This window comes from Hipposideros armiger, unplaced genomic scaffold, assembly GCF_001890085.2.
Source record: "Hipposideros armiger isolate ML-2016 unplaced genomic scaffold, ASM189008v1 scaffold_45, whole genome shotgun sequence".
Classification (NCBI taxonomy): domain Eukaryota; kingdom Metazoa; phylum Chordata; class Mammalia; order Chiroptera; family Hipposideridae; genus Hipposideros; species Hipposideros armiger.
Window position 1 is genome coordinate 819,848 of NW_017731395.1, and position 17,055 is coordinate 836,902.

The following is a 17,055-nucleotide window of genomic DNA, read 5'->3' on the forward strand; positions in this document are numbered from 1 at the left end:
TTCAAATGTTGACTAATTAATTAGTGAATTTTAATTAGCAATGAATTGTCCTTTAAAGGGGGTACCGTATAATTTAACAGTGAAAGCAAACAAATTTGAGGGGAACATAGCCTTAAGAATTATATTTGGGGAGAAGGAAAGAAGGAACGAGGGAAAGAAAGAAGGAAAGGAGGGAGGGAAGAAGAATGGAAAGAGGGAAAAGGGGATATTGAACACAGTCTGGTCAATATCAAGTATAACAACTACATAAAGACAAAAAGTTGAATTGCTCTTTTCAAGGGGCGTCCGCACTCCTGCTGTGTGTGTGGAACATGGAGAAGCTTGGATGGTACCGCTTCTCTACTTTGAGTATTGAGTCATGTCTTCTGAATAGTTCAACACTTCCATAGATGAAGACATATCTAGGGCCGGCCGAGTGGCGTGATGGTTAAGAACTGGCTTGGGACGCCAGAGGGCCCCGGTTCGGATCCCACATATGAGGGCCAGTGACACTGCCCTCCACAGCTAAGATGCTGAACAACAGTGAGTCGCCTGCGACAGCGGAGGCTTTACCCCTGTGGCAGTGGGTTGCCATGGGCTACCGCGTGTAGCCAGCAGCTGCGTGAGCGGCCGTCCAGAAGCCGGTGACTGATCTGCCTCGCCTGGGAAGAGCACAATGATGGTGCCAACTTGGGCCAGTGAAGCAACATCCTCCACAACTAGACTGAAGAACGAAAGGACAGCAACTTGTCCGGTCCCCTTTCCCCAATTCCCCAAGCGCCGTTCCCATCCCCCCAATTTCCCAATAAAAATCTTAAAAAAAAAAGAAATATCTAAGTCCTCTGTGAGCCACACAGAGGGCTTCAGATGTCAAGATTTAAGACCTTTCTTCTATAAGCTGAAAAGATAAAAATGGATTTTGATGGAGGGGTGTAGAGAACCGCACCCAAGTGGAGTGAGCGTGTTAGAGGGGCTGCTTCAGAAGAGTAGTAGTGGCCAGAACCACAACAAAAAGTATTCGTGAAGACGGCGGCATTTAATTGAGGAGTTGCCCCACCCCCAGCCCCCGGGCCAGGTGGTATATGTTCTGCTCTGTCTCACTAGGAGGGTTCACCTGGCGAAGTGAAAAACAGCAGCGAGTCCTCAGGAGTCTGGGGTCAGTCTTGCCGTAACCTTATTGTGTGGTACTCGCGGCTCCACATTTGGCTTTCCAAAATGCTGAGATTTTAGAAGATCTTCTGATTTTCAGAAAATACTGGAATTTTAAGAAAAATGTTCTGAACAGAACCTAGAGCACTATAAACTACCATAAAGAAGCTTTAAACTGGTATACAGTTCCCCCCAGCTTTTCCCGCTTATATCGAGAATGAGCAAGAAAAAGCATTTTTTTAAAAAAAATGTCTAATTTCTAAGTAACAAATTGGTAGAAAGTAATCGTACATCAGGGTTACTTTATCCAATAAGAATGCTTCAAAAGAGCAGCTCCCCTGGTAGTTTATAGTTCCTCTCCCTGACCTGTCATCTTACCAAAATAACCCTAAGAGAGAAGGTAATTCTTAAAAGAAATGGATCCATTTGGCAAACCATCAAGGCTTTCAAATAGCAGCTGACCTTCCCCCCACACCTGGGAGACCACCTGGGAAGGGTCTATTGCATGCACAAACCTCTTCTTCCCCTTTAAAAAACTCCTGATTGGCAAATTTTCAAAAACCGATTACAGTGGAGCACAGAGGAATTTTGGGGGCAGTAGAACTACTCTGTAAGATACCTGTCATTATACATTTGTCCCAGTCTATAGCAATGTACCACACCAAGAGTGAACTGTCATGTCAATCATGGGCTTTGGGGGATAATGACGTGCCCTGTGGGTTTATCAGCTGTAACACATGCAACCCTCTGGAGGGGGAAGTTGATGGGGAGGGGAGACTATGCATGCGTGGGGGCAGAGCAGATTATGAGAAATGTCTGTGACTTTGCCTTAATTTTGCAGTGAAGCTAAAATTGCTCTTAAAAAAAATACAAAACAAAGCCTTAAAAAAAAACCATTATAAAGGTGATTCACATGTGTTATCTTGGCCTTGACTCAACCAATAAGGGCTATTACAAATAGAATACTATCGTTAGTCCGTAATAATGAAGATGATGACAAATTCACATCTTCTAGAATCTTTGACATTATGAAGCAGGTGATTCGAAATAACAACACGAGGCACATCATAAAATGACTTGCTTTGCTTGGGTTTAAAGTAACTGCTTAGATGTCAGAAAAGGGCAAGTCGGTACCATTCATTTTCATTTATCATGCAAATGGATTGGATCACTGCCAGAAATCCGAATTCTTAGGAGATCCATTTAAATCTTAATATAAATTGATTCCATATTCTAACTTACACCAATGGTTAAAATTTAAAATCAGTTTACTACAGTTGAGTTGATGTTAAAAGAAGTAATATCAACCTTTGGGAAGGGAGAGGTAGAAGTAAGTCTAGATTAATAGAATTTACAGTTCAGGCATGATGAATTTGAAAAATACATTTTTCTTTCAATAATTATTTTATGTTCTAAATGAGGTAAAATTGATAAAATATGCACTAAAGTCATGTTGAGGGCACTCTGGTGGTAACAGTGAGGTTCATTTTTGTGAAAATGTCAGGGGGAGACATTAATGGCGGTTTGTCAACTGTGAACTTCATACTACATTGTCCAAGGAGATTCATGGGTATTATCCCATTTGAGAAAACTCGCTAAACAAAAACAAACAAACAAGTTCAAGAAATACGAAGTTCGGAAGCCTGTCAATCAAAGATTTGCTTAGGACTTCAATGATGCGATGACAGGTCTGTTGGGTTACCATCGATGGGGGTGCTATGAAACCCAGTCCTTTCGGGCCCGTCCCACTTTAGAAACCCACGGGTACGCTCACATTTGCTCGGGCGTCGCACGCATACATGAATGAATCAAGCTACAAAAAGCATTAGATGTTATTAATGTACGAGATCCAAATAAATAAGAGATGCGCTGTTGTTTATACCTACACACAGCTGAAAATTGCCAAAAAAATTTGAAAAGGTCAAGATTTGGACGTTAGCACCATGAACTGGGATGAGACCCCCATTTTCTATCACCGTGGCAGGACCGGGCGCAGTTAGGAAGCTAGAGTGACAAGTTCGGGGCCACGTAGATTTCTGCTTCAAAAACAGAAGCCATGTTGTACTTGTAGAACAATGGGATGTATAGAGTGAATAGAAAGTGTAGGACGTTTGTTTCTTCTTGGCTTTTCTCCTTAGGCGGATTTTCCTGGTGTGGGGGTCGTGGCTGCAGGAGGGCTTTTTGGGAGAGGATATCCGAGTCCTAGCCCTTTTGGCCTCTGCAAGGCTTGAATTGGCTCAGCAATCCCCTTGCCATCGCGTCCAAGGCCCGAGCCAGGCGTCCAGCCCATATTTTGCAGCATCCGGTTTCCAATGTTGTTTTCTAAGATGGGCTGGGCGTTTTCTCCCACAAACCCTGAAATTATAAGAGGACCAAAGATATTAGTAGGGACACAGATGGAAATCTTCCCAGACTAAGAAAACCATGTTCTCTTACGTTTTCCTTTCAACAACGTACCCGGGGGGAGCTGTTTGTCCATCTTTGGGTTAAGTGACTTGTAGCAGAGGAATCGTTGGAAAAACCATCTCGGTTAGTTTCAGCTTTACCGCTTAGTAGCTGATGAAGCTCTTTAACCCCCTGGGCTTTTGTTTTCTTCATATAAAGAACAGGAGTAAAGGAATGTACACTGCCTGCCTACCAGGAAGTTGTCAGGGCCAGATGTGACCATATACGGGCAGAAGGTGCTCAGTAAATGACCAAGTACTTTACAAAGACAATTCCTTTCATCATCATGTTAGCCTCATGGCTGATTCTGAAAATCACCAGCTTACATCGTAGTATCTCACGTTTGCCCAGGGCCTTGACAGTCAATGAAACCAAAACTAAAACCAAACCAAACAAAAAGGACCATTGATGGCATCCTTAATGTCCAGGGATGGCTGACACAGTTATAAGCTTCCTGTTGTTATTTGTTATTCATCTGTAACTTGTACATCCTTTCATGTTCTTCTTCCTCTGCCTTCCATTTCTATGGCTTAGCGACCAGAGACGCAGGCAAGGAGGAGAAAATAGAGGAAAGGAAGTTGCATATAACACCTTGAAAGAACTAGTCCTTCTCATTTACCTCCGTCCCTCTGTTCCTACCTACCTTCCTTCCTTAGCTTGGAAAAGGAGGTTGGCTAGCGCTTACCGTGAGTTTTAGGAATAGCAGTTGTTTCCCCATCATCTCAGCAGAGACACTGAGAGAAGCATCTACTGTAAGCATTTTGTATTCGATGACATTTTCAAAGACTTATTTTTAATTTAAACTGTCTCATAGGCTCCTGTGGAAAAACTTGAGCATATCTACTGAGCATCTGATTCTAGGGGAAAATGCAGACGTACTAAATATCTTCTGAGAAATGAACAAGTGTCGTAAAAGTCAGGGCATCACAAGACCCTGAGTGCTTTCCTTCAGCTGCAGGCTTGGCCTGGGTCTGTCTGCCTCAGCTCTGGCACAGGTAGGCTCTCCGTGACTGGTCCATTTCTGTTCATTGTGTAGCAGCAGCTATTAGATTATGGTGTATGAAAAGGGAACGTAGCAAATCTGGAGATGACCAGACACAAACTATCAGAAGTATCTCAGTTCCCAGAGCATTTCTTAGGGTTACGCTCCTTGCAGAAGAAAGAAGTGATAATCCAACTAATATCGGAGGTTGTGTAGGAAAAAAAGGGGTGAGGGTGTCTTGAAACAGCCTTTGTTTAAGTGAGAACATATTCAGCCTAATCTCCTATACCAAGGCTTCCCCAGAACGCAGGTTCCAAGCTCACAGGGCTGTAGCGTTTGCCCACCGCGCCCTCCCTGGGCCCCGGGTCCAGCTTCCTTCTGCTCTGAAGTTGGGCTGTGTCTTCCTACATAGTTTGAATGTTGAAATGGAAAGTTGATGACAAAATCATTCTCAAAGACTTGTTGGTTAGATGTCTCTCTGGCACCATCTCCCGGCCCCTTCACCCCTTTTCCATCATCATCATCTTCATCATCATCATCATCATCATCATCATCATCATCATTTTTTCCTCCCTGACTCGGGATGATGGCTGCATGTATAGTTGGGACTCTGTCCTACTCCCTCCCTAAGCTGTTTAGGAGGGTGACACAAGGCACAGAAGGCTCCTCAAGCACCAATAACAATAACACAAATATTACCTTGTGGGATCACAGAATATAGCGTTCTATTTCTTGACCTGGGTGGTGGTTACGCAAATGGCCAGTTTATTATTGTTCTTTACACGTCCATGTATTATTCTCTGGCATAGTCATTTCACAGGAAAAAAATAAATAGTAAAAGAAATGCCAGGGTTCAACCAACAGTCTACCTTGTCTGGTAACTTGCGTCTGGCATCCTGGGGGCATAGCCAGTGGGTTATTCCTCGTGATTCTGGCTTACAGAAGAAGAAATATGCAAAGTGCTCGAGATGAGTTTTCATCCCGACACTGTCGTATTTACCATGGAGTTATCATCAGTGGATTTTCAAAGCTCTTTATTGAACACTGTGGTAATCTCAGTCTTCAGTGTGCTTTAGAACCGAGAATAGAAGAGATGGTGTTGCCATTTGCTAAATCCCTGATAGGGAGTAAGGTTAGCACAATAATGACTTGGTGGGGGATTTATCCAACTGCCTCTTAGCTCACTGAAATAAGTATCTTAACATGTAATAGAAAAAAACCTTCAACTGCAAACAGCTTGAATGGCAACAATTAATATCAAGGAAAAATGCTTGACTAACATTATTTACTGCTTCACAAGGGAAAAATGTGTGTGTGTGTACAATCTCTGTATGCATATATGTGTACACAAAATGTGTGTGTGTGTGCATATATGTATGTAAAGTTCAGATATAAAATGTGTTTAATGTTTAAGAAAAAATATATGAGGCCAATTTAAAACATCCCCACAAAAACTGCTAAATTGTGGTAAGTTTTCAGTTCCAAAGTGAACAAATGATAATTGATTTGCCATCATAATTCTTAAATAATTGTTTCACTATCATCATTTTAAAATACTGATATTTCAAGCATGGTGGCCCAGGAGTGGCATCCCGATTCTTCCCCCTGCTTGCATTCTTGAAAAGGTAGACAAGAGTCCATTCTCTCTCTTTTTCACATGCTGGTTTCATGTCTCTTCTTAATAAAGTATTATCTTGTACTTGGAAGAGAAACAACAACAACAACAACAACAACAAGAAAACAAAAACAGGAGGAACACGAAATTTCTCAAATGCTAAATCTTTCCACGTAGAAACACAGATTCCTAAAAAAGGGAACAAAAAAGCAATGGATTTTCTGTACAACCTTAAAAAAAAACAAACACGCAACAGATATTCATTTTTCATGGAAAATGATTCTAGAGTGAGATCTGTTGGTCTTTCACCCCCATTTTTTTTTTATGAGATTAAGACATGGGAGGGAACAACTCCATCTCAGCACCTCGTACTCCAACCATAATTTCCTTTTCTTTTGCTCCTGACAGCGCTAAATCCTTTAAGTCCCTTCCTAGAAGGCTGTCCTCCTGCCTGGGCAGTTTTAGCAATTCGTAGCCTGCTAACCCATCCGCACACTCCCCTCCCAGCCCCCTTGATGCTGGGTCTCATATCTCTTATAGCTGAGTCCGTCCTTTCCCCGCAAATCTTCCAAAGAGCATTGTGGACGGCAATTCACTGGCGTAATTGGCTCAAGAGATGAAAATCTTGTATCAGGCTCTCTTAGCTGCTAATCTATCCAGCTGACTGCAAGCCTAATTGGCAGCTTGTTTAGCAATTTGGCTCCTAAAGTGTTGTATTGATGTTGGATAAACAGCCAATGGAAGGGGAGGTGACACAGGCAGCCTGATGCAGCCCCCTCCCTGTATTCAGACGCACTCAGCAGTTCTCACTCCCTCTGCCTTCCCTTCCTCTCTCTCCCATTACTCGACTAGCCAGTCGAGGGGCAGGGCTACCGTTATCAGTGATGCTATTAAAATGGCAAATTCTAACCCTCTCCTCTGTTCTCAGTAACTCATTTAGGAACATGAGTATTTTATTACTGTTAAACAGCATTAAGCACAGTTGGAGCTGTGAGAAAGTGGTAGGTGTTAACTCCTTTCTGTCAAGTGTTTTCATTATTTCATTTCTTAATATATACAGAAAGCTTTATTAATTCAGACCATTCTGTATTTTATCTGCAATACTGCACACATTTGTCATGTGAATTTTGTTAAATGAAATCAGTGCAAGTAGTTAGCTTAAAAATACAAGGCACTTACTTTTCCAATAATGAAAATTTAAGGTAAAACTAGTTTCTAGGTTTTTTTTTTCCTTAAGTGGTGAAAAAGTTGTAGAGAATAAAAGACATGATCTGTATTGACATGTTTGGAGAAGGGAGTGTGTTTATTAACAGGTGTTTTGGTTATCCAGAAATATATTTCTAATGCAATGATTATGTATCAAAGAAAAGGGTTTTCAGAAAACTAAAAAAAAATCTCAAAATAAAAGTGTATTCGTTCTTTTTTAAAAAATTTTTTGCTTTAATTATTTTGTTTGTTTTTAAATTGGGGAACAGTGTTTTTCCAGGACCCATCAGCTGCAAGTCAAGTAGTTGTTTCAGTCTAGTTGTGGAGGGAGCAGCTCATTGGCCCATGGGGGGATCGAACTGGCAACCTTGGTGTTATGAGCATTGCGCTCTAACCACCTGAGCTAACCGGCCGCCTCAAAAGTGTATTGGTTCTGAAGGCCCACAGGGATGTTTGCTGAAACCTATCAGGACCATTTATGGTCTGCCCACTGTATCTGGCACGTGGTTTACTTGTTACGCATGTGACATTCATTATCTCCATTCCTCATAACAACTGTGCCAGGGGGCAATTATAATGGACCTCAGAGAGATGAAGTAACTTGACCATTACCACACAGTGAGTTGGTAGCTAAGATTCGCTCCAAAAGCCTACACTTGCCATTCCATGCACTGCTTCCTTATGAGAATTAATGGCACATAAATAATTTCAGTAGAGATGATGTTTCTAGCCATTTAAAAAAATTAATTGGATGATATGTGAATTGTAATATTAACTTCTCTCAGTTTGCATATGGACAACATACAGCATACACACATTGAAGTACTTGGATAACCCAGAATATAATAATGTTTATAGGTCTTACAGATAACTAATGCTTCCATCTCTGTATTTCTTTTGATCTTCCTCATCAGACTGTAAGGTTATTACTATTGGCTCCACTGTATAGATTAATTTAGGACATGAGTCTAAATGTTACTTTTTTACTGACTGAACATTAAAATACAGTCTCACCAAATTTTCTACTATGTCGTTTCTTCTGCCACATGTCCCCAAATGACTGAGACTGTATTCTATTCACAAGTTTGAAACTCCTAGAATAACTGGTTTTAAACCAGCATAGCAAGTCTGTCTAAAGAGAGTGTTTCAACGTTCCTGAAATACGTCAGGATTCATTTTGTTATAACTCCAGCTGCTCTAGCTTTCTTGGACTCTCCATTTAAATTACAACTTATGTTTTAGTTGTATTTATTGTAAATGCATTTATTGAGTTTTGTTCTTTTATCCATTATGATAATCCCTGAAATTAAGTGATGCATTTACTCCATTTACATTTATTGGGATTACTGTTATATCTGAATTTATGTTTATTATGTTACTTAATACTATTTACCTTGCTTTTTCTATACATTTTTGTTTCCACCTTTCTGGCATCTATTGCTTGCTTATACTAGAGCTTGCAAATTACACATTATATTTGTATTCTTTGGTGACTACCTTTAAATGTCCCCATGCATACCTGGCTTATTATTCCCTCCCACTTTACATATTATTGTTGTCCACAGTTTTCGTTCCGTTTTTTATACATTCAAATATATCATCTTGATGGTCACTGTCAGCGTCATTATTAACTGTATACGTTCAATATTAGTTTAGCTTTATGCACATTTTTAACAATATCTTTGATCACAAATTGCTTCTTGATTTTCATTCTTTTTTATGGATCCTGTTTGTCTACCCGAGGCATTAAATTTAGTAATGATTGGTCTTTGCCTGAAAATGTCTTTATTTCAACCTGACTCTTGGGACATAGTTGAACTGCATATGAAACTCTAGGTCGATACCATTGTTTTATCTCAGCACTTTGAAAGTATTGTGTCATTGTCTGGATTGTACTCCTGTTTTTAAGGTTGCTATCAGTGTAATTTCATTCCTTTGCAGGTTATATCTTTTCTTCTTGGCTGTTCTTCAGTTCTCTTTGTCTTTGGTATTCTAAAGTTTGATTATGATATGTCTAGGTATGACTTTATTTACTATTTCCTGGTAAAAACTTGTTCTTTTTTAATATGAAAGTTTACATTTTTCTTCAGTTGTAAAAATTCTGTCATTATCATTGAATTCTGTCAATAGTCTCCAAAATATTATACCTCCCTATTCTTTCTACTCCTTCTGGAAGTTGTATTAGACAGATGTTTAACTTCATTCTCCTTCAAGTCCCCCAGCCATTCTTTTATATTTTCCATATTTTTATCCCTCTATGCTTCTTTTAGGTATTTCTTCACATTGCTCTTAAAATTCACTGTTTTTTTTTCTTTTTAGTTGTATTTAATCTACTGTTTAACTCATTCAGTAAATTTATAATTTTCAAATTTTTCATAATAAATTTCTACTTGGTTCTTTACTACATTTGTCTTTTTCTTTCTTAGTTATTCCTTTTCATTTATTTATGTATTTATTTTTTAGCTGAGCCATCCTGTTGGCAGCTCAGCGGCAGCTCAGCTTGGGCCGGGAATTGAACCGGCAACCCTGTTGCTCAGAGCTCGTACTCTTGAGCGAGCTCTTAACCAACTGAGCCACTCAGCCGGCTCTTTCCTTTTCATTTTTGAATGTTTTAAGAGCTCTTTTAGTTTTGGCTTATGAGATCATCTTCAGCAGGGTTTCATTTGTGGTGATTCTCGAGGCCTGGGTTGATGACATGTACCTCTACAGAGCTTGTGCACTTGTTTCCCAGACCAGCTTTTGCGAAAATGCTTTAGCTTGGTGGAGGTTTTAAACTGGAACCTCATGTGAGGGTAGGCTCTTGGTTACAAATCTTCAGTGTTCTACTCGGAGCCAAGGTGGCAACGAGGTCCTTTACTTTTCTGTGCCTGTGAGTGAGTTTTGTTTCTAATCTGCTCTTTTCTGAATATTAAGCTTTCCAGGGGTTTTGGCTTGATAAGGCCAGATACCCAGCTTCTCACGGGGGCACTGACCAACATGCCTCACGGTTTCTGCAACTGACAAAAGTGGACATGGGCTTGGAAGGTGTAGGACCATAGTTGGTCTTCAACAGTTCTCTTTCTTTCCAACCTCCGCTGTGCATCTAAAAAGATGGCTTTCTGTTTTATTCAGCATGTCCAGGTATTTTGTAGTTGGAGGATTTTGTCATTATTGAATCTTTCATATTGGCAGATACAGCAACTATTTTCTACCTAATATGTGTGTTTACCCTCTGCTTAGGTGTTTCTTGTACCAAATGGTAATGGATTGCTGTCTAAGACCCAACTAAAATATGTAACTGCAAGGTAGGTTGGTGGTCCATGTATTAGGAGGAGCACGGTTATCTATTTCCTAGGCTTTTACTATATGTCAGATATACTTTCATTTCCAAATTAATAAGAACAATCCCCCTCAAAACTCTGCCGGTCTTAAAATCCTGGAAGAGGTAAGAATAATCTACAGTAGTCATAGATCCAGTGGTAAAAGAAAATAAAAATATATGTGTAATTATTGGTAAGATGAATTTGGACAACTGAAGACATATAGCACCTTGAAAAGGTGACACCAAACATTTCCTGATTATGTTCAGTGTGACTTTTAATGAAAAGCACACCTTTAAAAAATCTTTGCCCATTATTATAATGTACAATCTGCCTTTATTGCCTTAAATGGTCATAAAGGTTATTTTATTATTGAAATGTCAGTAGAATGCAGGGGGAAAAGTTGAAAAGTCACTAAAGCTATAATGCAACCTCTTGTCAAGAACTTGTGTATCTGTGAAAACCCCTTGGAGCAATATCTATACTGAGATCTTAAACTTCAATAGGCATCTCTTTGCATAATTTAAAATGTATAGAAAAAAGGTTGAATCCTATGAATATTTTCCCCCATGATATTTTTTCAATAGAAAGCAAAACCAATAACAGCAAATACTAATTGTGGGGCATAATGAATTTAGTAACATATAGTGGACAAAATATTTTTTAAAAATGTGGTAGCCACAATATCTCAGTAAACATAATTAAATTTTTTTACTATCAAATCCTCAATAAGCTATATCTTCTCCCACAACACAGACCATAACCAACGCTGCTGACTGCCTTCTCAAAATGTGTTAATAATATTCCTCCTATTGTGTTCACTGCTTTTCTTCACCTTTGCAGATGACATTTTTCAAACTATAAAATGCATTGTGCTGGCAAACCTTCTTGCTTCAACAGTTCTCAATTTTATAACAGTAAATCTACATCCTTTGCTACTGAGACACCCACTGTCTTTTGGTATGTGACTTTGGATGAGGCAGAGAACAAGCCATACATTTAAAAAATCAATATCTCACCTTATCAATATTCATTTTACTTTGTCAATACAAAATACAAAGGTGAAAGAGCAGTAAATAAGCCAAAGCACTGAAATAAATTTGGTGTTCCTGTCACCATTAATAAACGTTCAACAGATAACACCGCTGGCTGGTCCACAGCCTTAAAAAGGCTCTGAAATTATACTTCAATGCAATTGCTAAAACAGGTGAATTAAATTTTCAACACACTAGGAAGTAATGATCATCAAATTTAGGGCTATTTATTTTAGAGGGGACTTTAAACCTTTTCAAAAAATATTATTCATTATACAATATATAACTTTATCTTTAGGGTCTTAAATTGTTGTATAAACCCAGTTTGGGATTTTAAAGTTAAAGTGCCTAATTATAATTTTCTGACGATTTTTTGGTAAATCTTTTCTAAACCTGCTGTTTGACTGCATCATATTTCACGTATAAATTAGAGGAGATTATTAAACAATATTCAGCCTTTCTTATTCTCTACTTTAAATGAGCGTTATCTCCACCTGTATTTTTCCATCTTAGGTTGAATGTTAACTACAGGCAGAAGGAATTGTGAAAGTATATCTCAGTTCGATGCGTTTTTTTGGGAGGTCTGCAAGGACCTATAAAATGACAAAAAAAAACCCCACAAAACCTCTAATTCTACATGCTAACTCAACTTTGGAAGCTTACAAATATAACTGACATTTTATTATGTGACTTACTATATTCCAGAATTTGAAAATTCTGATGAACTAGGATTCATAACCTCATTATCAAATGTATTTATGCAAATACATTTCTTACTTGGATTCAAAAAATAATCTTCACCTTAGATTATTAGAAGGTATTCTTTTTTAAAACTCAGGACTTTTAAATAACCTCATTCTCGTCCTCTCTGAGAGGAACAGTTATGCATGAATTTTAAAAATGTACTGAAAATGAGTAACATAATTCTCCCGCTCCACTACATTTTGAGTAATTACATGATTGCATTACATTTCTATGAATTTTATTATTTAAGTAAAAAAACTCTGGTAATATAATAAAAATCCCAAATCTTAAGAGAATCACAATAGTTTTGAGATACATAACATCTGGAATATCCCATTGGAGGCTTGTGAACGTTTTAGGCTAAAGTTTAATATTTATACCCATACTTCATATATATATATATATATATATATATATATATATATATATATACACACACACACACATATATATATATATATATATGTGTGTGTGTGTGTGTGTGTATATAAATTATTTCCTCTGATGCTATTGAGTTGTAATGTCAAAATCACCTTGTAGAAATAATTATATCATCATCCTCAACCATTTTGCATTTTCCTTCTCACCTCACATATGTTCAGAGCATCTGGACTTGACCCTGATATTCTCTCTTCCTTATGCTTTAGTCGCATTCCTAAGATTGTTCTTAGACTATCTGTGACACTAATGCTCGAATCACTGAAAGATAAGAGAATTCAGGGGACCATTCAACTGGAATGGGGATATTAAAGACTCCTACACCGCCTTAGGAAAGATTTGAGGAACTCACGCCATGGATTTGATCTAAAAGTGGCTATATGTTCCTGTTTAAAGAGCTTTCTTAGAAGTATTCTCATGCATATTCTGTATCTCTGCATAGAAATATTTAGATACATCTTCTGTGAAACTTAAAAGACATATAATAGAGGGCTCAAGGAAACATATGTAAAGAGACAGTCTTTATATAAGTGTATTCTTACAAAAAGGCCATGAGTATGCTGTCATGGAAACAACATGTGTTTGGGAGTCATGTAGGTATAGGCTTGAAGCCTCCCTTTGCCATTCAATAATTATGTCTTCCTAGGTAGCTAAGAAGATCCTAACACTTCACTGAATTTTAATTTTATGGTGTAAAGTGATGATAATAACTTTACATAAAGTTGTTGCAAAGATAAAATGAAATAATCAAATTTCTGGTACATCGTTGGTACTCAATGCGTGGTAAAGTATTATTTTACATCAATACAAACACATTCTACACACAGGTGTTCCAAACCTCCAATTTCTGAAAATTTAATACAGGTAGAAAATGAAGCGCAAATATTATAACCACATGCATAATTTCATAATGTAGCCCTTTATATGGGTGCAAAAACTGCATTATGAGTACTCCAGTTTTAAATTATTCTTCTATTTTGTTAGTGCTGAACTATGGGATAGGTTCCCCAAATAGAGAATTTAAGCTTCACATTTTGTATCTGCTTTGAAAAACAACCATGTCAAGATACATACACACCCACACACACATATTTCTTCCTCAGTGCTTACACTCATTCTGACATGAATCTTATTTTCATATTCTATTCTATAATTAATCATGGAAAAAATAACTTTTCCTACAAAAGGTTTCCCAAATGAAATGAAGAGAAAGTTTATAAATCTGAATGGTTAAGGAAGGCAGGCAAGAGGCCAGGGCCATTATTCTTTGTAAACTGACCAAGTGCATGCACCGCAAACACTTTTTCTAGTCAGTTTGCTGCATCACATAGGCGCGTGGTTAACTGTTGTTTATTCCTACGTGGGCATCAAAATGTTAACGCCAGCTGGCTTCCTCCTGTCGCTGCTTTTCCCTCTGCCTCCCGTACCATTGCTCTCGCCATGTGTACGAATCTTACTCGCCTCCTTCACGACCACCGAGCTCGAGTCTTTGCCTTTCTGGCTTCTTGTCCCTCTGGTCCAGTGACTTATCTGTCAGCACTTGTGGCGTTCCCTAGTCCACACTCAGTAGAATGACATGTTCTGTGAATGATGTGGTTTTTGAGGTGGAAAAGCTGGGAGATTTTTTTTTTTTATTATTATTATTCTAATGCCACCATTGTCTAAATAAAGAAAGGCAACTCTAAGACTGCTGCAGAGCAGAGCTGGGACAGAGAAACCAGACTACCCCATTCAGGGCCAGATGGAAATACCCAGAACAACATGGGGCTTGCGTTTTGAGGGCAAGCCCTGAACTTTTGAATGTATGACTATTAATCTCTTCTGGGGTTATTTGCCTTTGCATCTATTAATATTTATGCCTTGTTCTCCCAATAAGTCTGTAAATTTCTTGAGACCAAAGACACAGCCTTGGAGTTTCTGCATCCTTCTATGCCTCACGCAAAGTATTGCGTTGGGGCAGGTGAGCAGCAAGTATTTTATAGATTGGCTGCCTGAACAGTCTTCAGAAGGAACGTGTACTCCATCTTGACACTAAATGCAAATGGTTTAACAGTTGCCTGTAACTGTGTCTTCAGTGCGTGTGATTAAAAATGATCTCTATTTTATTCCTGATGCTTTACAAACTTTGAGTCTGTGCTCTGCCCCGCCCCCTTTTTCTTTTACCTGCTGTAGTAGGTCCAGGCAAAGGTGCAGCTTTCCTCCTCCGTTTGATATCTCCTGTGCATAAGGATCCCAAATGCATGCTTGTTTGCCTACAAGTAATTATCAGAAAAAACTATTAACAAAGGAGGGGGAAAAAATGACACATAAATACACAGCTTGTATAATCTGAACCTAAATCAAAACATTCTCCACAAAGATGGAGCGGCATAGTAAAACCACCAATCTTGTTTATATCGAAACATAATTACGTTTGTTGACAAGCGTTCAGCAGCTAAATGCGCCATCATAAATTGTTACTGGAATGAATAATATAAAACGAATGCTTTTTAATTTTCAAAACTGGCAATCTTTCTGGCTCAACATAAAATCAAGCACTGTTGCTTCTGACAGGAAAATAGTGAAGATTAATTATCTAAAGAGATCACAATATTGTTGCTAGGTTATCAATTGGTTACTAATGCTTTACTGTCAGAACAGCATTCATTACAGGAAAAGTATGATCAATTTCTTTGAGGATGTGATGCGGCAGCAAATTCTCTTAAAACATTTTAAATAGAAGGAAATAGTGATGCTCTCCCTTATAATTCATATGATTAGAATCCTTCAGTTAATTATTTATCAGGTGAGGAAACATCAGATGCATTAATGCTGGTCTACTGCTACTAAACAGGCTAACATGAGACTGGGTGATTATATCTGTGAAGACATGACACATAAGAATGGAGAAGTAGACCTTCTGCTATTGTTAGAACTAGTTAGAATTAGATTATTCTGTCTCATCATGGACCCCTACATTAGAGAGTTTGGGAAAAAATTAGAAACGACCCGTTGGAAATCAAGACAAACTAATACAAAGCTGACGAGGACTTGAAAGTCTTGAGGATTTTCAAGCTATGGAAGGCCTCTGTGTTCATTTCCTGGGTTATAATCCCTGATGGGGGGTTTGGGGTAGTAGTGTCTGGTGATCATGAGACAGAAACAAATGAAACAGGTTGATTAAAGCACATGTTCTTTCAGTGACTCAGAGAGGTATCCGGTAGTATCCTGAAGTGTTCTGGGGCTCACTTTGAAAATAACCAGATTATCAGAGAAAAATTTAGAAGGAAAAAAAAAATTAGTTCAGGTAAGATCCCAAGTGTATGTTTATACGCATGCATTCAGGCATTTCAATGTTATGAAAAATTGGAACTGTGGGACAATGTTACTTTAAGTTCTAGCTATAAGGCAGAGAAAGTAAAGTATAGCTAATGATGAGGCTAAACCTAGAGGTATACACAGCTAAAGAAATACACCATGAAAACCTATCAATATAGCTAAGGGTAAATGGGTATTTGTCTGGCTTTCTCATCTTTTTGTATTGAGTGCATAGTTTCCCTCTTACAGAATATTTATAATTACTTAAAAACTTTTAAAAAATTAGTTCAGTTAGTGACTAACTTTGTGCATATCTATCTATCTATCTATCTATCTATCTATCTACCTATCTGATATCTCACATATATATGTCAAAGTGTTCATTAACATGCATAACTTTAGCATTTTTATTGGATTCTATGGTGTGGTCTTGCCTCTCTCAGTGCCAAGGAAAAGGAATGGCAATGATCACATCTACTTTTAAAACTATGTGGAAATTCTAAAAAAAATTAAAATAATAGCAGAGAAGACACATTATTTTTATACAAAATTAATGAATTCACTTATTCAGCAAGTACTCCTTAATATCTGCTACTGACTTGGCATAAGGCCCCACAGCAGAGGTGCAAATGCGGAGAGCAGGAAAAGCGGGGCTGGAAGATACAAAGGAAATGAAAAGTTCACGTCCTGTTACTGGGAGCGTTCAGGGTGAGCAGGAGCTGAAGTCCCACGTGGATGAAGTGACCAGGGACAGTGGTGGCACAGCCAACTGCACTATTACTAGAAACTTTATTTTTTAGTCTGTTATAACAATTCTTAACCTGTGGCATTGACTGTACCCTTTTTTTCCCCTTTTTTGGGGAAAAA

At 38.3% G+C, this 17,055-nt stretch overlaps 1 protein-coding gene across 2 annotated transcripts in view; it reads right to left on the reverse strand.

Annotated features, from left to right (window-relative positions):
- Positions 1–745: 745 nt before the first annotated feature.
- Positions 746–17,055, reverse strand: part of GPATCH2 (G-patch domain containing 2) — a 139,476-nt gene continuing 123,166 nt past the window's right edge. For both annotated transcript variants that reach the window (XM_019639633.1, XM_019639634.1), the window contains exons 9-10: positions 15,055–15,143; positions 746–3,483 (exon numbers count right to left, since the gene is read on the reverse strand). In XM_019639633.1, the coding sequence (XP_019495178.1) occupies positions 3,263–3,483; positions 15,055–15,143 (310 nt within the window). In that variant the 3' untranslated portion in view covers positions 746–3,262. The remainder of the gene's footprint in view (positions 3,484–15,054; positions 15,144–17,055) is intronic.